Raw genomic sequence first — 13,329 nt, forward strand, 5'->3', positions numbered from 1 at the left:
TAAATAATTAACATTTTTTAATGAATTTCGTCTATTTACAATTTCGAGGATCTAAATCTAATTCTTATTTGATATGAATAGAGATTAAATTTTTCTACGCAATAATATATTTTTTTACATTTTATTATGACGTAGTAGGACAGCTCTGAAACTAGTTTTATTGTAAACAATAACAACGAATGTAAACAAGGATCGGAATACCTGAGCATTGTACGTTTTCTACCGACCCAGTGATAAGCCAATCACTGTTTACTATAAAAGTACTTTGTCTAAACTGGCAATAGTTCACATAGGATTTAAACATTCCCAAAACTTCCTATTTATTTAACTCCTGGGCAAGATAAATTCAGCACGTAAAACTAACTACAACGAAGGAAACTGTCAGAATTAAACACTTTTCGAGTCCAAATTAAACGATAATGCAGGGTTAATCACGAGGATGAGACTGTAAAGACGACCCAAAACTTTAAAGATATGTCGATTACAAGGTTACATTAGGTCTGCTGCCTTAAATATGATCTTTTAATGGCTTATTTAATTACTTGGCAAAGTAAGAAACATGTTTCCAGTTACAGAGAATCAAAAATATATTGAAACGGACTGTTCGAATTTCATGCAGTCGTCTCTGAAGTCTTATCCTTTGTGGGTAATTAACAACATTTTATGGTTTTGAATCGGCCATACCTTCCTTTTAATGCAGGGCCACTTGAAACTACGCATACAGTCCCTTTAAAGAGCCCCATTAAAAAGTCCCTTTGAAGAGTCCCTTTGAAGAGTCCCTTTATAGAGTCCCTTTAAAGAGTCCCTTTAAAGAGTCCCTTTAAAGAGTCCCTTTTAAGAGTCCCTTTGAGGAGTCCCTTTAAAGAATCCCTTTAAACATGAATATCGTTTATTCATATTTTTAGTAAACGAGAGAAGGGGGAGGAGAACTGAGAAGGCGCCATTAAACAATTAAGCAGCAAAACTTTTCGAAATCAATGTTTACTTAAACTAGGCCGATGATTTCTGGAGGAATTTCTTTCCGATAAAAAGAATTTACTTCCTTTTAGCCAACGTTATCGACCCGTGTGATTCTATTTATACAGAGGGATGTTATTATATTTAGCCAACATTATCGACCTGTGTGATTCACTTTATACAGAGGGATGTTAATATATTTAATGTCCTTTAAATAACGACCCGCTTTTCAATTTAAATAATTTTCTTAATCGTTCCTTGTGACAATAAGTAACAAAATATCCCCTGGATTTCTCTAGCAAAATGTTAAGTACTTTATCGGCTTTGCTCAAGCTCATCATTTTTATTTACTAGCTCCGGAACCCAGTGATGCACAGAGTATTCATAGTTATTCCCGCCGTTTACCCGCGCTTTGTCGTAAATAATGATTTTAGCTATTTTCCCGACATTTCCGTGTTTCTCCAGAGTTACCCAATCAAAATTTGAGGCAACAGAGATTACAACTTTATAACTATAGATCATAATAATTAAATCAAAAGCCAACTTTTTTCAGTAATATTAAATGAAAATATTACTAAATCAATAATATTGGTTTTATGTTAAAATTGAAAAAAATTATATTTCGTTAATTGTGAATCCCTCAATTAAAATAACGACAAAAACGTATTTAAAAAAAAGTTTTGAAAATAAAAACGCCAAAATAGTCATCCTTTAAAGTTTTTAGTAGTAAAGATAATTTCTCAAATGCTTCTAAAAAAGCTAGAGTTGTGAAAGTCACTTTCTAAGAGAAAATAGACAGTTTACAGAAACAAAAACATGGATATCTAATTCAAACTTGATCAGACAAAGCATTAAAGGATTTCGTTCTAAATCGATTACAGTCCCTTTAAGGAGGCAGAACTTTGAAGAAAAAGGGGAAGGTTTGAAGGGGATTAAATTTATCAACCCTGGTGCTGAAAGGGATATGAGGAGATTAGGAAGATTGAGTTTCAAATTTGGTCCTTGAGAGTGCATCAGTAGGGCTAGGCACGTTCAGACTTTTTTAACGTTTAATTAACGATAGTTTTCGTTCCATCTTAAAGTTTCCGTTAGTGAACGAACTCAATTTTATTGCGGGCGAAATAAAAGTCCACCCTGAATTCCTATGTTTGTGTTCATGGGAAACCTTATTATAGGAAAAGGAATTTAACCGTCCAAGGGAATATTAAAGTTTAACTATAACCTTACAGAGACTCTGCTTCCTTTTGACACTTTAAACCAGATTTCATGTTCTATCCAGAAATTAGAAAAAAATAATATTTAAATACTTTTCTTTGGTAGCTGCATCTTTTTTATTGCTAAAAATTAATATTTCAATAAAATTGAGGCAGGGAGTAGCAATAATTTTTTACTAACCCTATCACGGCTAGGGGGGGTGGGGTGTTTTCTCCCCCCCCTTTGTGCTTTTTTCTAAATAACTAAAAAATGGCTTACATTAGAACACTTCACTTTTTCCACATCATAGTTTTTAACAAATGTTCGTAAAATCTTCTTTTTTTGATGTATAGGGTAGGGTGGAGGACAGTCAGACGGGGGTCGGTGTTTCAAACCAATCAGAAATACTGCATAGCTTTTTATTAATTAAACTACAAGGCTAAAATTTATATACATATTTGAAAAGCCCTTAAAAATGGATGGTATATCATGTGTCACATGTTAATATTGGTCAAAATTAAAAATCATTACCTTTGAAAAATTTTCCGATGTACTTTTTGAACTTTTTTAAAATCTTCCCTTGCACCCTAACCATAAAAGTTAGAGATCTAATTTTTTTTAATGATCAGACCTTGAAAAGTTGGACTAAGGGCAAAATCATAGGGGGGGTGGAAAACACCCGCCCCCCCCCCGCTAAGCCTATTTAGACAAAAATAGCCCAGCCGGGATTGGGTTAAGAAGTCGAAACGAAAAAGCAACAAATAATTCATAAGAATATTTTTTATTATTATTAAGTGAAAATGATTTGCTGTATTTGAAGATTAACCTCATGGAGGTGTACACTGTACGTGTAAAATATGATTCATTTCCCTGGAACACATTTTATTCCCATCAACATAAATTATACACTTTACAATACACGCAATATTAGTCTAACCCACAAAGGAATATTTGAATTTAAGCATACACGGTAATTCACAAAGGATGAGACTTCAGAGACGACTGTACGGAATTTATTCATTCTTTTTTCTTACTTTCCGGGCACACATAAGTTTAAAAGTAGCATATACCTGGTGTACCTGGTGTACCTAGTGTACCTAATGTACCTAGTGTACCTAGTGTACCTAATGTACCTAGTGTACCTGGTGTACCTGGTGTACCTGGTGTACCTAGTGTATTTAGTCTACCTAGTGTATTTAGTGTACCTAGTGTACCTAGTGTACCTAGTGTTCCTAGTGTACCTAGTCTACCTAGTGTACCTAATGTACCTAGTGTACCTAGTGTACCTAGTGTACCTAATGTACCTAGTGTACCTAGTGTACCTAGTGTACCTAGTGTCACATTATCTGAACTATAGTTTTACATGTCTCATTATCTGAACTATAGTTTTACATGTTTCATTATCTAAACTACAGTTTTACATGTCTCAAAATCTGAACTATAGTTTTACATGTCTCATTATGTGAACTATAGTTTTACATGTCTCATTATCTGAACTAAAGTTTTACATGTCTCATTATCTAAACTATAGTTTTATACGTCTCATTATCTGAACTATAGTTTTATATGTCTCAATATCTGCACTATAGTTTTATATGTCTCATTATCTGAACTATAGTTTTATACGTCTCATTATCTGAACTGTAGTTTTACATGCCTCATTATCTGAACTATAGTTTTATACGTCTCAATATATGCACTATAGTTTTATATGTCTCATTATCTGAACTATAGTTTTATATGTCTCATTATCTGAACTATAGTTTTACATGTCTCATTATCTGAACTATAGTTTTACATGTCTCATTATCGGAACTATAGTTCTATATGTCTCATTATCTGAACTACAGTTTTACATGTCTCATTATCTGAACTATAGTTTTACATGTCTCATTATCTGAACTATAGTTTTACATGTCTCATTATCTGAACTATAGTTTTATATGTCTCATTATCTGAACTATAGTTTTACATGTCTCATTATCTGAACTATAGTTTTACCAAATTATTAAATTAATCATTAATGAAATTCTATTTCCAAGGAGAACCTGAAATTACAATTTACAAATACAAAAAAGAAATTAAAAATTTTGATATTTTTCAACTACTGGGTGAGTACAAAACGGAATTAGTGTTGTTTTACAAAACACCATGAAATAATAATGAGGAGGGTTCATGTGGAAAAATAATAAAATAAAGTAAACCAAATACAAAAATATTTTTTTAAATATAGAATTTTTTAAAAATATTTTTTCTTCAGAAATTTATTAAAAAAATTCTGTTCTATTGTATTCCAAGGTTTTGCAAAAATATATTTGTAAATAAAAAAAACCCAACAAATATCAGTACAACTTTTTACCAAATTTTACCAAAAATATCAACGTGGAACTTTCTTTTCTCAAAATTTTGTTATTCATAGTGCAATTCATAATATGTAAATCAAAAAAAGAAAATTGTTCAACTGCTTGTTCTACTGCTTGTTCAATTGCTTGTTCAATCGCTTTTTCAATGGCTTGTTCAACTGCGTATTGAACTGCTTGTTCAACCGTCTATTCAACTGCTTGTTCATCTGCTTGTCCAACCGCTTGTTCAATCGATTGTTCAACCACTAGTTCAATCGCTTTTTCAACCGCTTAATCATCTGCTTGTTAAACTGCTTGTTGAACCATTCATTCAACTGCTTGTTCAACTGCTCGTTCCACCACTTGTTCAATCCCTTCTTCAACTGCTTGTTTAACAGCTTGTTCAAGACATCCTTTAACTGCTCGTTCAACCCCTTGTTCAACTGCGTGTTTAACCACTCATTCCACCACTTGTTCAACTGCTTCTTTAACCTCTTGTTCAACTGTCTGTTCAACCGCTTGTATGCTAGTTCAACCAATTGTTCAACTTCTTGTTCAATTTCTTGTTCAACTGCTTGTTCAACTGCTTGTTCAATTGCTTTTTCAACCAATTGTTTAACCGCTTGTTCAACCTCTTGTTCAAGACATTGTTCAACTGCTTATTCAACCATTCATTCAAATGCGTTTTTAACTGCTCGTTCCACCACTTGTTCAACAACTTCTTTAACAGCTTGTTTAACTTGTTTAACAGCTTGTTCAAATGCTTTTTCAACTGCCTCCTCGACTGCTTGTTCAACTGCTTGTTCAACCGCTTTTTCAACCACTTGTTCAACCGCTTGTTCAATTGCTTGTTCAATTGCTTTTTCAACCGATTGCTCAAGCAATTTTTCAACCTCTTCTTCAAGACATCGTTCAACCATTCATTTAACTGCTTGTTTAATGGCTTGTTCCACCACTTGTTCAACCGCTTGATCATCTGCTTGTTCAACCGCTTCAAGAGCTTCTTCAACTGCTTTTTCAACTGGTTGTTCAACTGCTTGTTCAATCGCTTGTTCAACCTCTTGTTCAACCACATGTTCAATGTCTTGTTCAACTGTTTCTTCAGACACTTGTTCAACAGCTTGTTCAACTGCTTGTTCAACTGATTGTTCAACCACTTGCTGAACCTCTTGTTCAACTGCATGAACTGCTTGTTCAACCACTCCTTCAATGGCTTGTTCAACCGTTTGTTCAACTGCTTGTTCCACCACTTGTCCAATCGCTTGTTCAATCCCTTGTTCAACCACTTGTTTAACCGCTTGTTCAAATGCTTGTTTAACCACTTTTTCAGCCACTTGTTCAACCGCTTCAACAGCTTGTGCAACTGCTTATTCAACTGCTTATTCAACTGATTGTTCAATTGCTTGTTCAACCGTATTTTCTCAGGATAGAGTTAACATTTTGAAATCAATTTCTAAAGAAACAAAAATCCCAGGGATTTTTAGCTGCCGGCCCTGTTTATTAAAAATTTCATTATTTTTCAAACTATTATGTTATCAATTAGACGATAAGTAATCTACCGTTTGTCATAAATTTTAGTAATTTATCCCTCAAAAACATTTTTCTTTTCAAAACTCTTCGGAAAAGTTTGTAGAAAAGTGTTTAAATGAAATTTATATAACCCGGCCAAGCAAAGGTCCCTGAAGCCCCGAACAACGACGACGCCAATGCAGTTAGATCCGCTGCCGACAGATGGCGTTGACTACCATCAGTCATCAGATGAACCATCCTCATCCTTTCCTTCAACTACTGAACATACAAACCCTTATACAGCCTGGTTGTATTCGAAAGAGCTGATTGCTATTATAGGTATTTAATTTAAACTATGGAACATTATTTTCTTAAATACAAAACAAATTCCATAGAGTTTCATCCAATCATATGTTATTTCTTGTAAGGTAATTGCAGGCGCTAAATCAAATAGATAATTATCAACAGTGTTTTGTTTGTATCGATATTGCCGTAGGAGATTTAATAATTCACACTTTCTATATTACTTTAAACTAGAACAGTTATACCAAACAGAAAAAACGTGAGATTGAAATATTTTAGGTTTTTAACCATAACTCATCTTATTAAATGGCAGTTGAAAAAAAATGTTCAGAATTTTTTACATGTAACTAAAAAAACTCTGCGTAAAATCAAAACTAGAGGAGCTACGAGGTCACAACGTCGTACCAGGGAGTCGCATAAAATTTGCCTTCTCCTTCTGTCTAGTTAGCAGCGCAGTGAGCCACCATAAACTTTTCAATTTTCTTTAGCTATCTCCAGTTGATGAATGACAACGAAATGTACATTCCTTTATAAAAATCTGGTTTTTTTTGGTATGCAACAATTTTCATTTAATCCCACCGGGATATTTTCCTTTAAAAGATTATGATACAGATATTTACATGCCCATCCCTAAATATATGATACAGGTTTTAAGTAACTTCGATAACAACTCCAAAGAAATTTTCTCACATAAAAAGTTTGTTTCAAACTTGTTCTAAAAATATTTATATTCCTAAAACTCTATTTCTACTTATATATTTAAACTTTTTCAAGTTTATTAAATATTAAACCCCTTTTAAGCTACACGGTCTTTCTAAAATTTATATTTTTTCTAAAAATATCTCTCTTATCTTAGAAGGTGATCACTTATATGACGTACTGTCCAGGTACCCCTTACATAGTCTGTAATTGTACTGTACAGCAAAGTGATATAGGATTGGGAAAAGTTACGCTGAAGAATTGAAGATTTTGTGAGAAAAAAGCACAGAAAATTCTTATCCATTTAAGCGTTTAATGATGGCAAAACAAACAGCTAATTTTTGTTGAAACTTTGAATTTCGTAGATTTTTATGTCTAGAATTTAAAACTGCAGTGACATTTCATATTTTCAAAAAAACACAAATATTTTTAAACTGGCGTAAAGATCCTTTAACTCTTTATAAGCTTAATTATAGATGACCCTTCATGCAAAGCTGGCAATGTCTGATTCACAATACGGTACCCTTAAAACTTTTGTCTGATCAAACATGAATTCAATATCAATGTTTATGATTTTAATAGCTCATTTTTTCAATTTTGTTTTCTATAAAAAACTGACTTGTGTATTTTCATTGCAGGAAAACAAACAGGAATTGGCCTGGAAAATATCAAGAACAACAATATTAATTGTACATTATTGATAAGATAAGGTTTAAAGGGTACCGTTGTGAATTTTACATTAATATCTTTGCATGCTGGATCAATAAAACTACGTATACAGTCCTTTTCACGCTACTACATGCGTTCAGTTATTATAAAAAAATAACCGTTTCTTTACAGGCCCGTCATGTGTTTTGTTGTGTTCATCTATGCGTTAATGACCAGATTTGAAAAATACTAACCTACTCTAATATTATTATATGAGCTAGATACAATTTACCGCATACAAATATAATCCTTTATACTCAGCATTTAGTCAACGAAAGATAATTAGAAATAAATATAATAAACATACAGGGAGGCCCATAAAATGTGGAAAAAGGAGACAATTGTGTCAGTTCCATGAATATTCATAAACTGAGAGTCTTACAGTTGTCTTTCTATTCCACAGTTTTAATGATTCCCAGTCTAACAATCATGGAGTACTAGTACTGTATATTAAGGTGGAGTACTAGGGTAGGGTGGAGTACTAATACCATATATCAAGGTGGAGTACTAGGGTTCTGGGGTTGTGTTCTAATAATATATATTAAGGTGGAGTACTACGGTAGGGTGGAGTACCAATACGATATATATTAAGGTGGAGTACTAGGGTAGGGTGGAGTACTAATACTTTATATTAAGGTGGAATACTACTGATCTGGGGTGGAGTACTAATGCCATATATCAATATCAATATAATATATATTATAGGTGAATTACTAGGGTAGGGTGGAGTACTAAAAATATATATTATAGGTGGAGTTCTAGGGTTCTGGGGTGGAGTGGGTTCCCTTGGAACAATGTTTCTCATGATTTTGGTTTCCCAAAGATATTGCTGTGTTGAGAAGGAGGTGAGGAATCTAATTTTTCTTAAATTATATTAAAGGGACTGTTCGCGTATTTTTCCTGAATTAATTGATTAAATATTGTGACGCGTCTTTTAGATTAAAGAAAACACACAAAATCAAATTGAAAAAAGTTTGTGTGGGTTTTAATTGTAAGATTGGTAGAGCTATCTTTTTTTCTTTTTTTGTATAAACACTGTTAATTATAGATATGTTTCATATCTTCAATCCTTTATTTTTCACAGATATACTTGTAAACTTAAGTTTGTCGTTGTGAAATATTCTTTTTTGATTAAAATGTTGTCAAATTGTAAACGTAAATTTGTTTTAGAATTTTCAAGTCAGAACTTATTTACAATCTGCCTGAGAAATATTCATAAAAAGTGTTCTCCAAAATTATGTGGGTTAGAACGACGACTTTTATTTTTTAGGATAAGGACGAACCGGGGTGACTGGGACGAATGTTTCTCTGCATAGCTTATCGTCTTTCCGGCCGGGGGAAGGTATATTTTCATAATTTAGAAGAGACTGTAAGCGTAGTATCTAGTGATCCTCCATTTAAAGATGGAATATCTGATTCACAAGGGTTCCCTTATCAGCTTTGTCTAATCAAGTTTAAATTAAGGTTTATAATTTAGAATAATAATTATTTACAAAAGTGACTTACGCATTTCAACTGCATAAAAATGTATATAGGATTGATCAGATCTGAACACTTTTTGGATTATAATAACGACAATTTGATCCATATTTTTCATCAGATAAATAAATCAACGGTAATTAATTGTGTAAAACTAGATTCTTTATAACAACATCAAATACACACAAACAATTGATGAAATGTCGTCTTCCTATTCCAAAATTTTATGCGTCTCATTGTACATAAAAACTGTATGGTATACATGTACATTGTACAATGCACATTGTACAATATGATGAAAATGCATTCAATTTACTGAGTAAAATATAGATTATATGTCACTGTCAGATTAATACAACAAGCTCAATATTGAACATTCATAATTCATATATGCTTCAGTCCGCTTACAATAGTCAACAATATTTATTAATATTCAACAATATTCAACAATATTTATCAATATTCAACAATAGTCAACAATATTTACCAATATTTAACAATATTCAATAATAATTATCAATATTTAACGATATTCAAGAATATTTATCAATACTCAACAATATCTATCAATATTCGACAATATTCAACAATATTTATCAATATTTATCAATATTCAACAATATTAAACAATATTTATTAATATTTATCAATATTCGACAATATTAAACAATATTTAACAATATTCTATAATATTCGACAATATTCAACAATGTTTAACAATATTAACAAAATTCATCCATATTCAGCAATATGTAACAATATTTATAAATATTCAACAATATTCAACAATATTAAACAATATCTAACAATATTTAACAATATTCAACAATATTCGACAATATTCAGCAATATTTATCAATATTCAACAATATTCCTCAATATTCAACAATATTTAACAATAGTCAACAATATTAAACAATAAGCAACAAAATTAATCAATATTCAACAATATTCAGCAATATATAATAATTTCAACAATATTCAACAATATTTAACAATATTCAACATTATTGCTCAATATTCAGCAATATTCAACAATATTTATAAATATTCAACAATATTCAACAATATTCAACAATATCTAACAATATTTAACAATATTCAACAATATTCGACAATATTCAGCAATATTTATCAATATTCAATATTCCTCAATATTCAACAATATTTAACAATAGTCAACAATATTTAACAATGTTCAACAATATTAAACAATAATCAACAAAATTAATCAATATTCAACAATATTCAGCAATATATAATAATTTCAACAATATTCAACAATATTTAACAATATTTAACATTATTCCTCAATATTCAGCAAGATTCAACAATATAACAATATTCAACAATATTCAGCAATTTATAATAATTTCAACAATATTCAACAATATTTAACAATATTCATCAATATTCATCAATATTCAACAATATTAACATTGTTCTACAATTTTCAACAATATTTTACAATATTCAACAATATTTAACAACATTCATTGATATTTAACAATATTCATCAATATTCAACAGTATTAACAGTATTGAACAATATTCAACCATATTCAACAATATGTATCAATATTCAACAATATGTATCAATATTCAACAATATTCAATAATATTCAACAATATTCAACAATGTTCAGCAATATATAATAATTTCAACAATATTCAACAATATTTAACAATATTCATCAATATTCAACAATATTTAACAATATTTAACATTGTTCAACAATTTTCAACAATATTCAACAATATTCAACAATATTTAACATTATTCATTAATATTTAACAATATTCAACAATATTAATTGTATTGAACAATATTCAACCATATTCAACAATGTTTATCAATATTCAACAATGTTTATCAATATTCAACAATATTCGACAATATTTATCAATTGTCATCAATATTCATCAATATTCCAACAATATTTAACAATATTCAGTAGTATTCAACAAAGTTTAACAATATTCAACAATATTTAACAATATTCAACAATATTTATCAATATTCAACAATACCTATCAATATTCAACAATATTTAACAATATTCAACAATATTTAACAATTTTCAACAATATTCAACAGTATTAACAGTATTGAACAATATTCAACCAAATTCAACAAATATGTATCAATATTCAACAATATTCAATAATATTCAACAATATTCAACAATGTTCAATAATATTAAACAAAGTTTAACAATATTCAACAATATTTATCAATATTCAACAATACCTATCAATATTCAACAATATTCTATAATATTCAACAATATTCAACAATATTTAACAATATTCAACAATATTCAACAATATTCACCAATATTCAACGATTCTTTTTATAGATCTTCCCCCCCCCAAAAAAAAACACGGTTGGAAAATTGTTTCATATGTTGTTTGATTTGAATTCCTCTCCATAATGTTTTACGAAAATGTCAACAAGATTTTTTTGTCGTCTTCATTATTAAAACATGTCCGCAAGAAAGTTAATATATCTATATTTTAGGCTCCGGTTAACATGGTTTAGACTTCACTTTCAGATGCAGAAAACAGTTTACTGGAATTATAAACTTTACTGGAATTTTATTTTTATTTGAAACCATTGTGCTTGAAACTATAACTGTTTGTATTTAAGTGTGTAAAAGTAATTTTATTGAATTGAAAAATATCTAAAACAACAACTTTATTGCCAAGAAAATATTAAAGTTTTAAACAATATGAATTTATCAGCATTTACAATAATGTTAATGTATATAATGCAGATACTGTAATTTGACCTGTAGGGCAGGTGTTTAAAGAGTTCCAGGCTGTAATTTGACCTGTAGGGCAGGTGTTTAAAGAGTTCCAGGCTGTAATTTTTCTTACCATTGTTGGAACATGTTTTAAATATTTTGAATTATTTTATTAGACTTTTTTTTGATCAATTTGCATGTTTTTGATGCTAAGTTGTTAAATAAGCAATTCAAGATCAGATATCTTTATATTTTTAACTCTGCATACATGTTAAAAATTTATTTGCTTGATTGAAAAATGTAAAAAAAACCTCTTAACTAAAGACTGTTAAGAATTATTGCTTCGGGTCTTTTATATCTCGAATTTTCTACGCCTAAAAGGAAACATTGGCAACAAAACAATTCTTATGTTTTTCTTGATTGTTAAGTACACCCCTTTATAACCAGGGGCGTATACAGGAATATTCTCTAAAGGAGGGGAGGCTTAACCTTTCTAGACATTCCAACCCCTTGTTACAGGTTCAATTCCTCAAAAATCATAGCTTTTACTTTTCCAGGGGAGGGAAACAACCCTTATAGCCCCCCCCCCCCCTGTATACGCTTCTATATAACCATCTGTTTTTGTATAAATGTAAAAAGCTCAATTATCTGAAATATAATTATAATTCTTTAATTTACAGATATTTTTGATAAAAGTTTTAATTTTATGTATATAAATAATATTTGTCTAGGAGAAGCAGTAAAAAAAACTATATGACTAAAAGTTGTTTTACCTTTTATCTTCTATGTATATTAATTGCTTGTCTGTTTGTCTGTCTGTTTGTATCCAATAAACGTCAAAACGGCTGAACCGATCTGGCTCAAATTGTGTGTGGGACCTAACATGACCCCGGGGAAGGCTCATGGTTGTATGGAAGTATGCCTCCGAAAAAGTCGATTTTCGTTAAAATTTGAAAATCCCCGAAATTTTTTATAAAATCCGCGACCTTTTTCGTTTTTGTTTTTGGATGTTAAGAATCACAAAAAGTTGTCTCCAATAGTTTTGATTTTTGTAAAATTTTATTAATCCACGGAAACAAAATTGTGAATTAAAAGTTGATATAGAAAATGGACGTAAAGCACCCCGATAGCCTAGTAAAGATAAGGTTATAACAGACTCTTTACTTTTGGGTCTATACATCTGTGTAGGTTTGATTTTATGAAATAGAAAATAGAAAAGGTTAAAAGAAATCGAAATTATAAAAATAAAAAAGACTTAATATATTTTAATAAAAATCTGTGTCACTTAAAATTTACCATTCCATTTTTTAACCCGGTTATAGATACTTGTGCTGAGATTAAAAAAAAACTACATTATTTACACCTAAGTGAGGAAGAAGGAGGGCATGCGG

General features: G+C 30.3%; 2 protein-coding genes and 2 long non-coding RNA genes across 4 annotated transcripts; 2 read left to right on the plus strand and 2 right to left on the minus strand.

The window, feature by feature from the left end:
- Positions 1 to 4,759: 4,759 nt before the first annotated feature.
- On the minus strand, positions 4,760 to 5,413 carry LOC111702503 (uncharacterized). Its single transcript, XM_023474223.1, has 2 exons — positions 5,186 to 5,413; positions 4,760 to 5,125 (listed from the first exon to the last, which is right to left on the minus strand). Exons 1-2 carry the CDS (start codon positions 5,411 to 5,413, stop codon positions 4,760 to 4,762), a joined length of 594 nt encoding a protein of 197 aa, XP_023329991.1.
- LOC111702504 (ring-infected erythrocyte surface antigen-like) lies at positions 5,323 to 6,062 on the minus strand. Its single transcript, XM_023474224.1, has 2 exons — positions 6,053 to 6,062; positions 5,323 to 5,856 (listed from the first exon to the last, which is right to left on the minus strand). Exons 1-2 carry the CDS (start codon positions 6,060 to 6,062, stop codon positions 5,414 to 5,416), a joined length of 453 nt encoding a protein of 150 aa, XP_023329992.1. The 3' UTR covers positions 5,323 to 5,413.
- Positions 6,063 to 6,154: 92 nt separating this feature from the next.
- On the plus strand, positions 6,155 to 11,879 carry LOC111702530 (uncharacterized). Its single transcript, XR_002765424.1, has 4 exons — positions 6,155 to 6,341; positions 8,463 to 8,557; positions 8,983 to 9,054; positions 11,713 to 11,879. It is a non-coding gene; the product is annotated as an uncharacterized LOC111702530 (long non-coding RNA).
- Positions 11,880 to 11,889: 10 nt separating this feature from the next.
- On the plus strand, positions 11,890 to 12,611 carry LOC111702531 (uncharacterized). The gene is made up of 2 exons (XR_002765425.1): positions 11,890 to 11,994; positions 12,037 to 12,611. It is a non-coding gene; the product is annotated as an uncharacterized LOC111702531 (long non-coding RNA).
- Positions 12,612 to 13,329: the final 718 nt, after the last annotated feature.

Source organism: Eurytemora carolleeae, unplaced genomic scaffold (genome assembly GCF_000591075.1).
Source record: "Eurytemora carolleeae unplaced genomic scaffold, Eaff_2.0 scaffold117, whole genome shotgun sequence".
Classification (NCBI taxonomy): domain Eukaryota; kingdom Metazoa; phylum Arthropoda; class Copepoda; order Calanoida; family Temoridae; genus Eurytemora; species Eurytemora carolleeae.

Coding starts and splice junctions, on each gene's coding strand:
- LOC111702503 (XM_023474223.1), bottom strand. CDS start 5,413: ATGGTTGAACGATGTCTTGAAGAAGAGGTTGAAAAATTGCTTGAGCAA. Junction 5,126..5,185: donor AACAAGTGGTGGAACGAGCA/GTTAAAAACGCA, acceptor CTTGAACAAGAG/GTTGAACAAGCGGTTAAACA.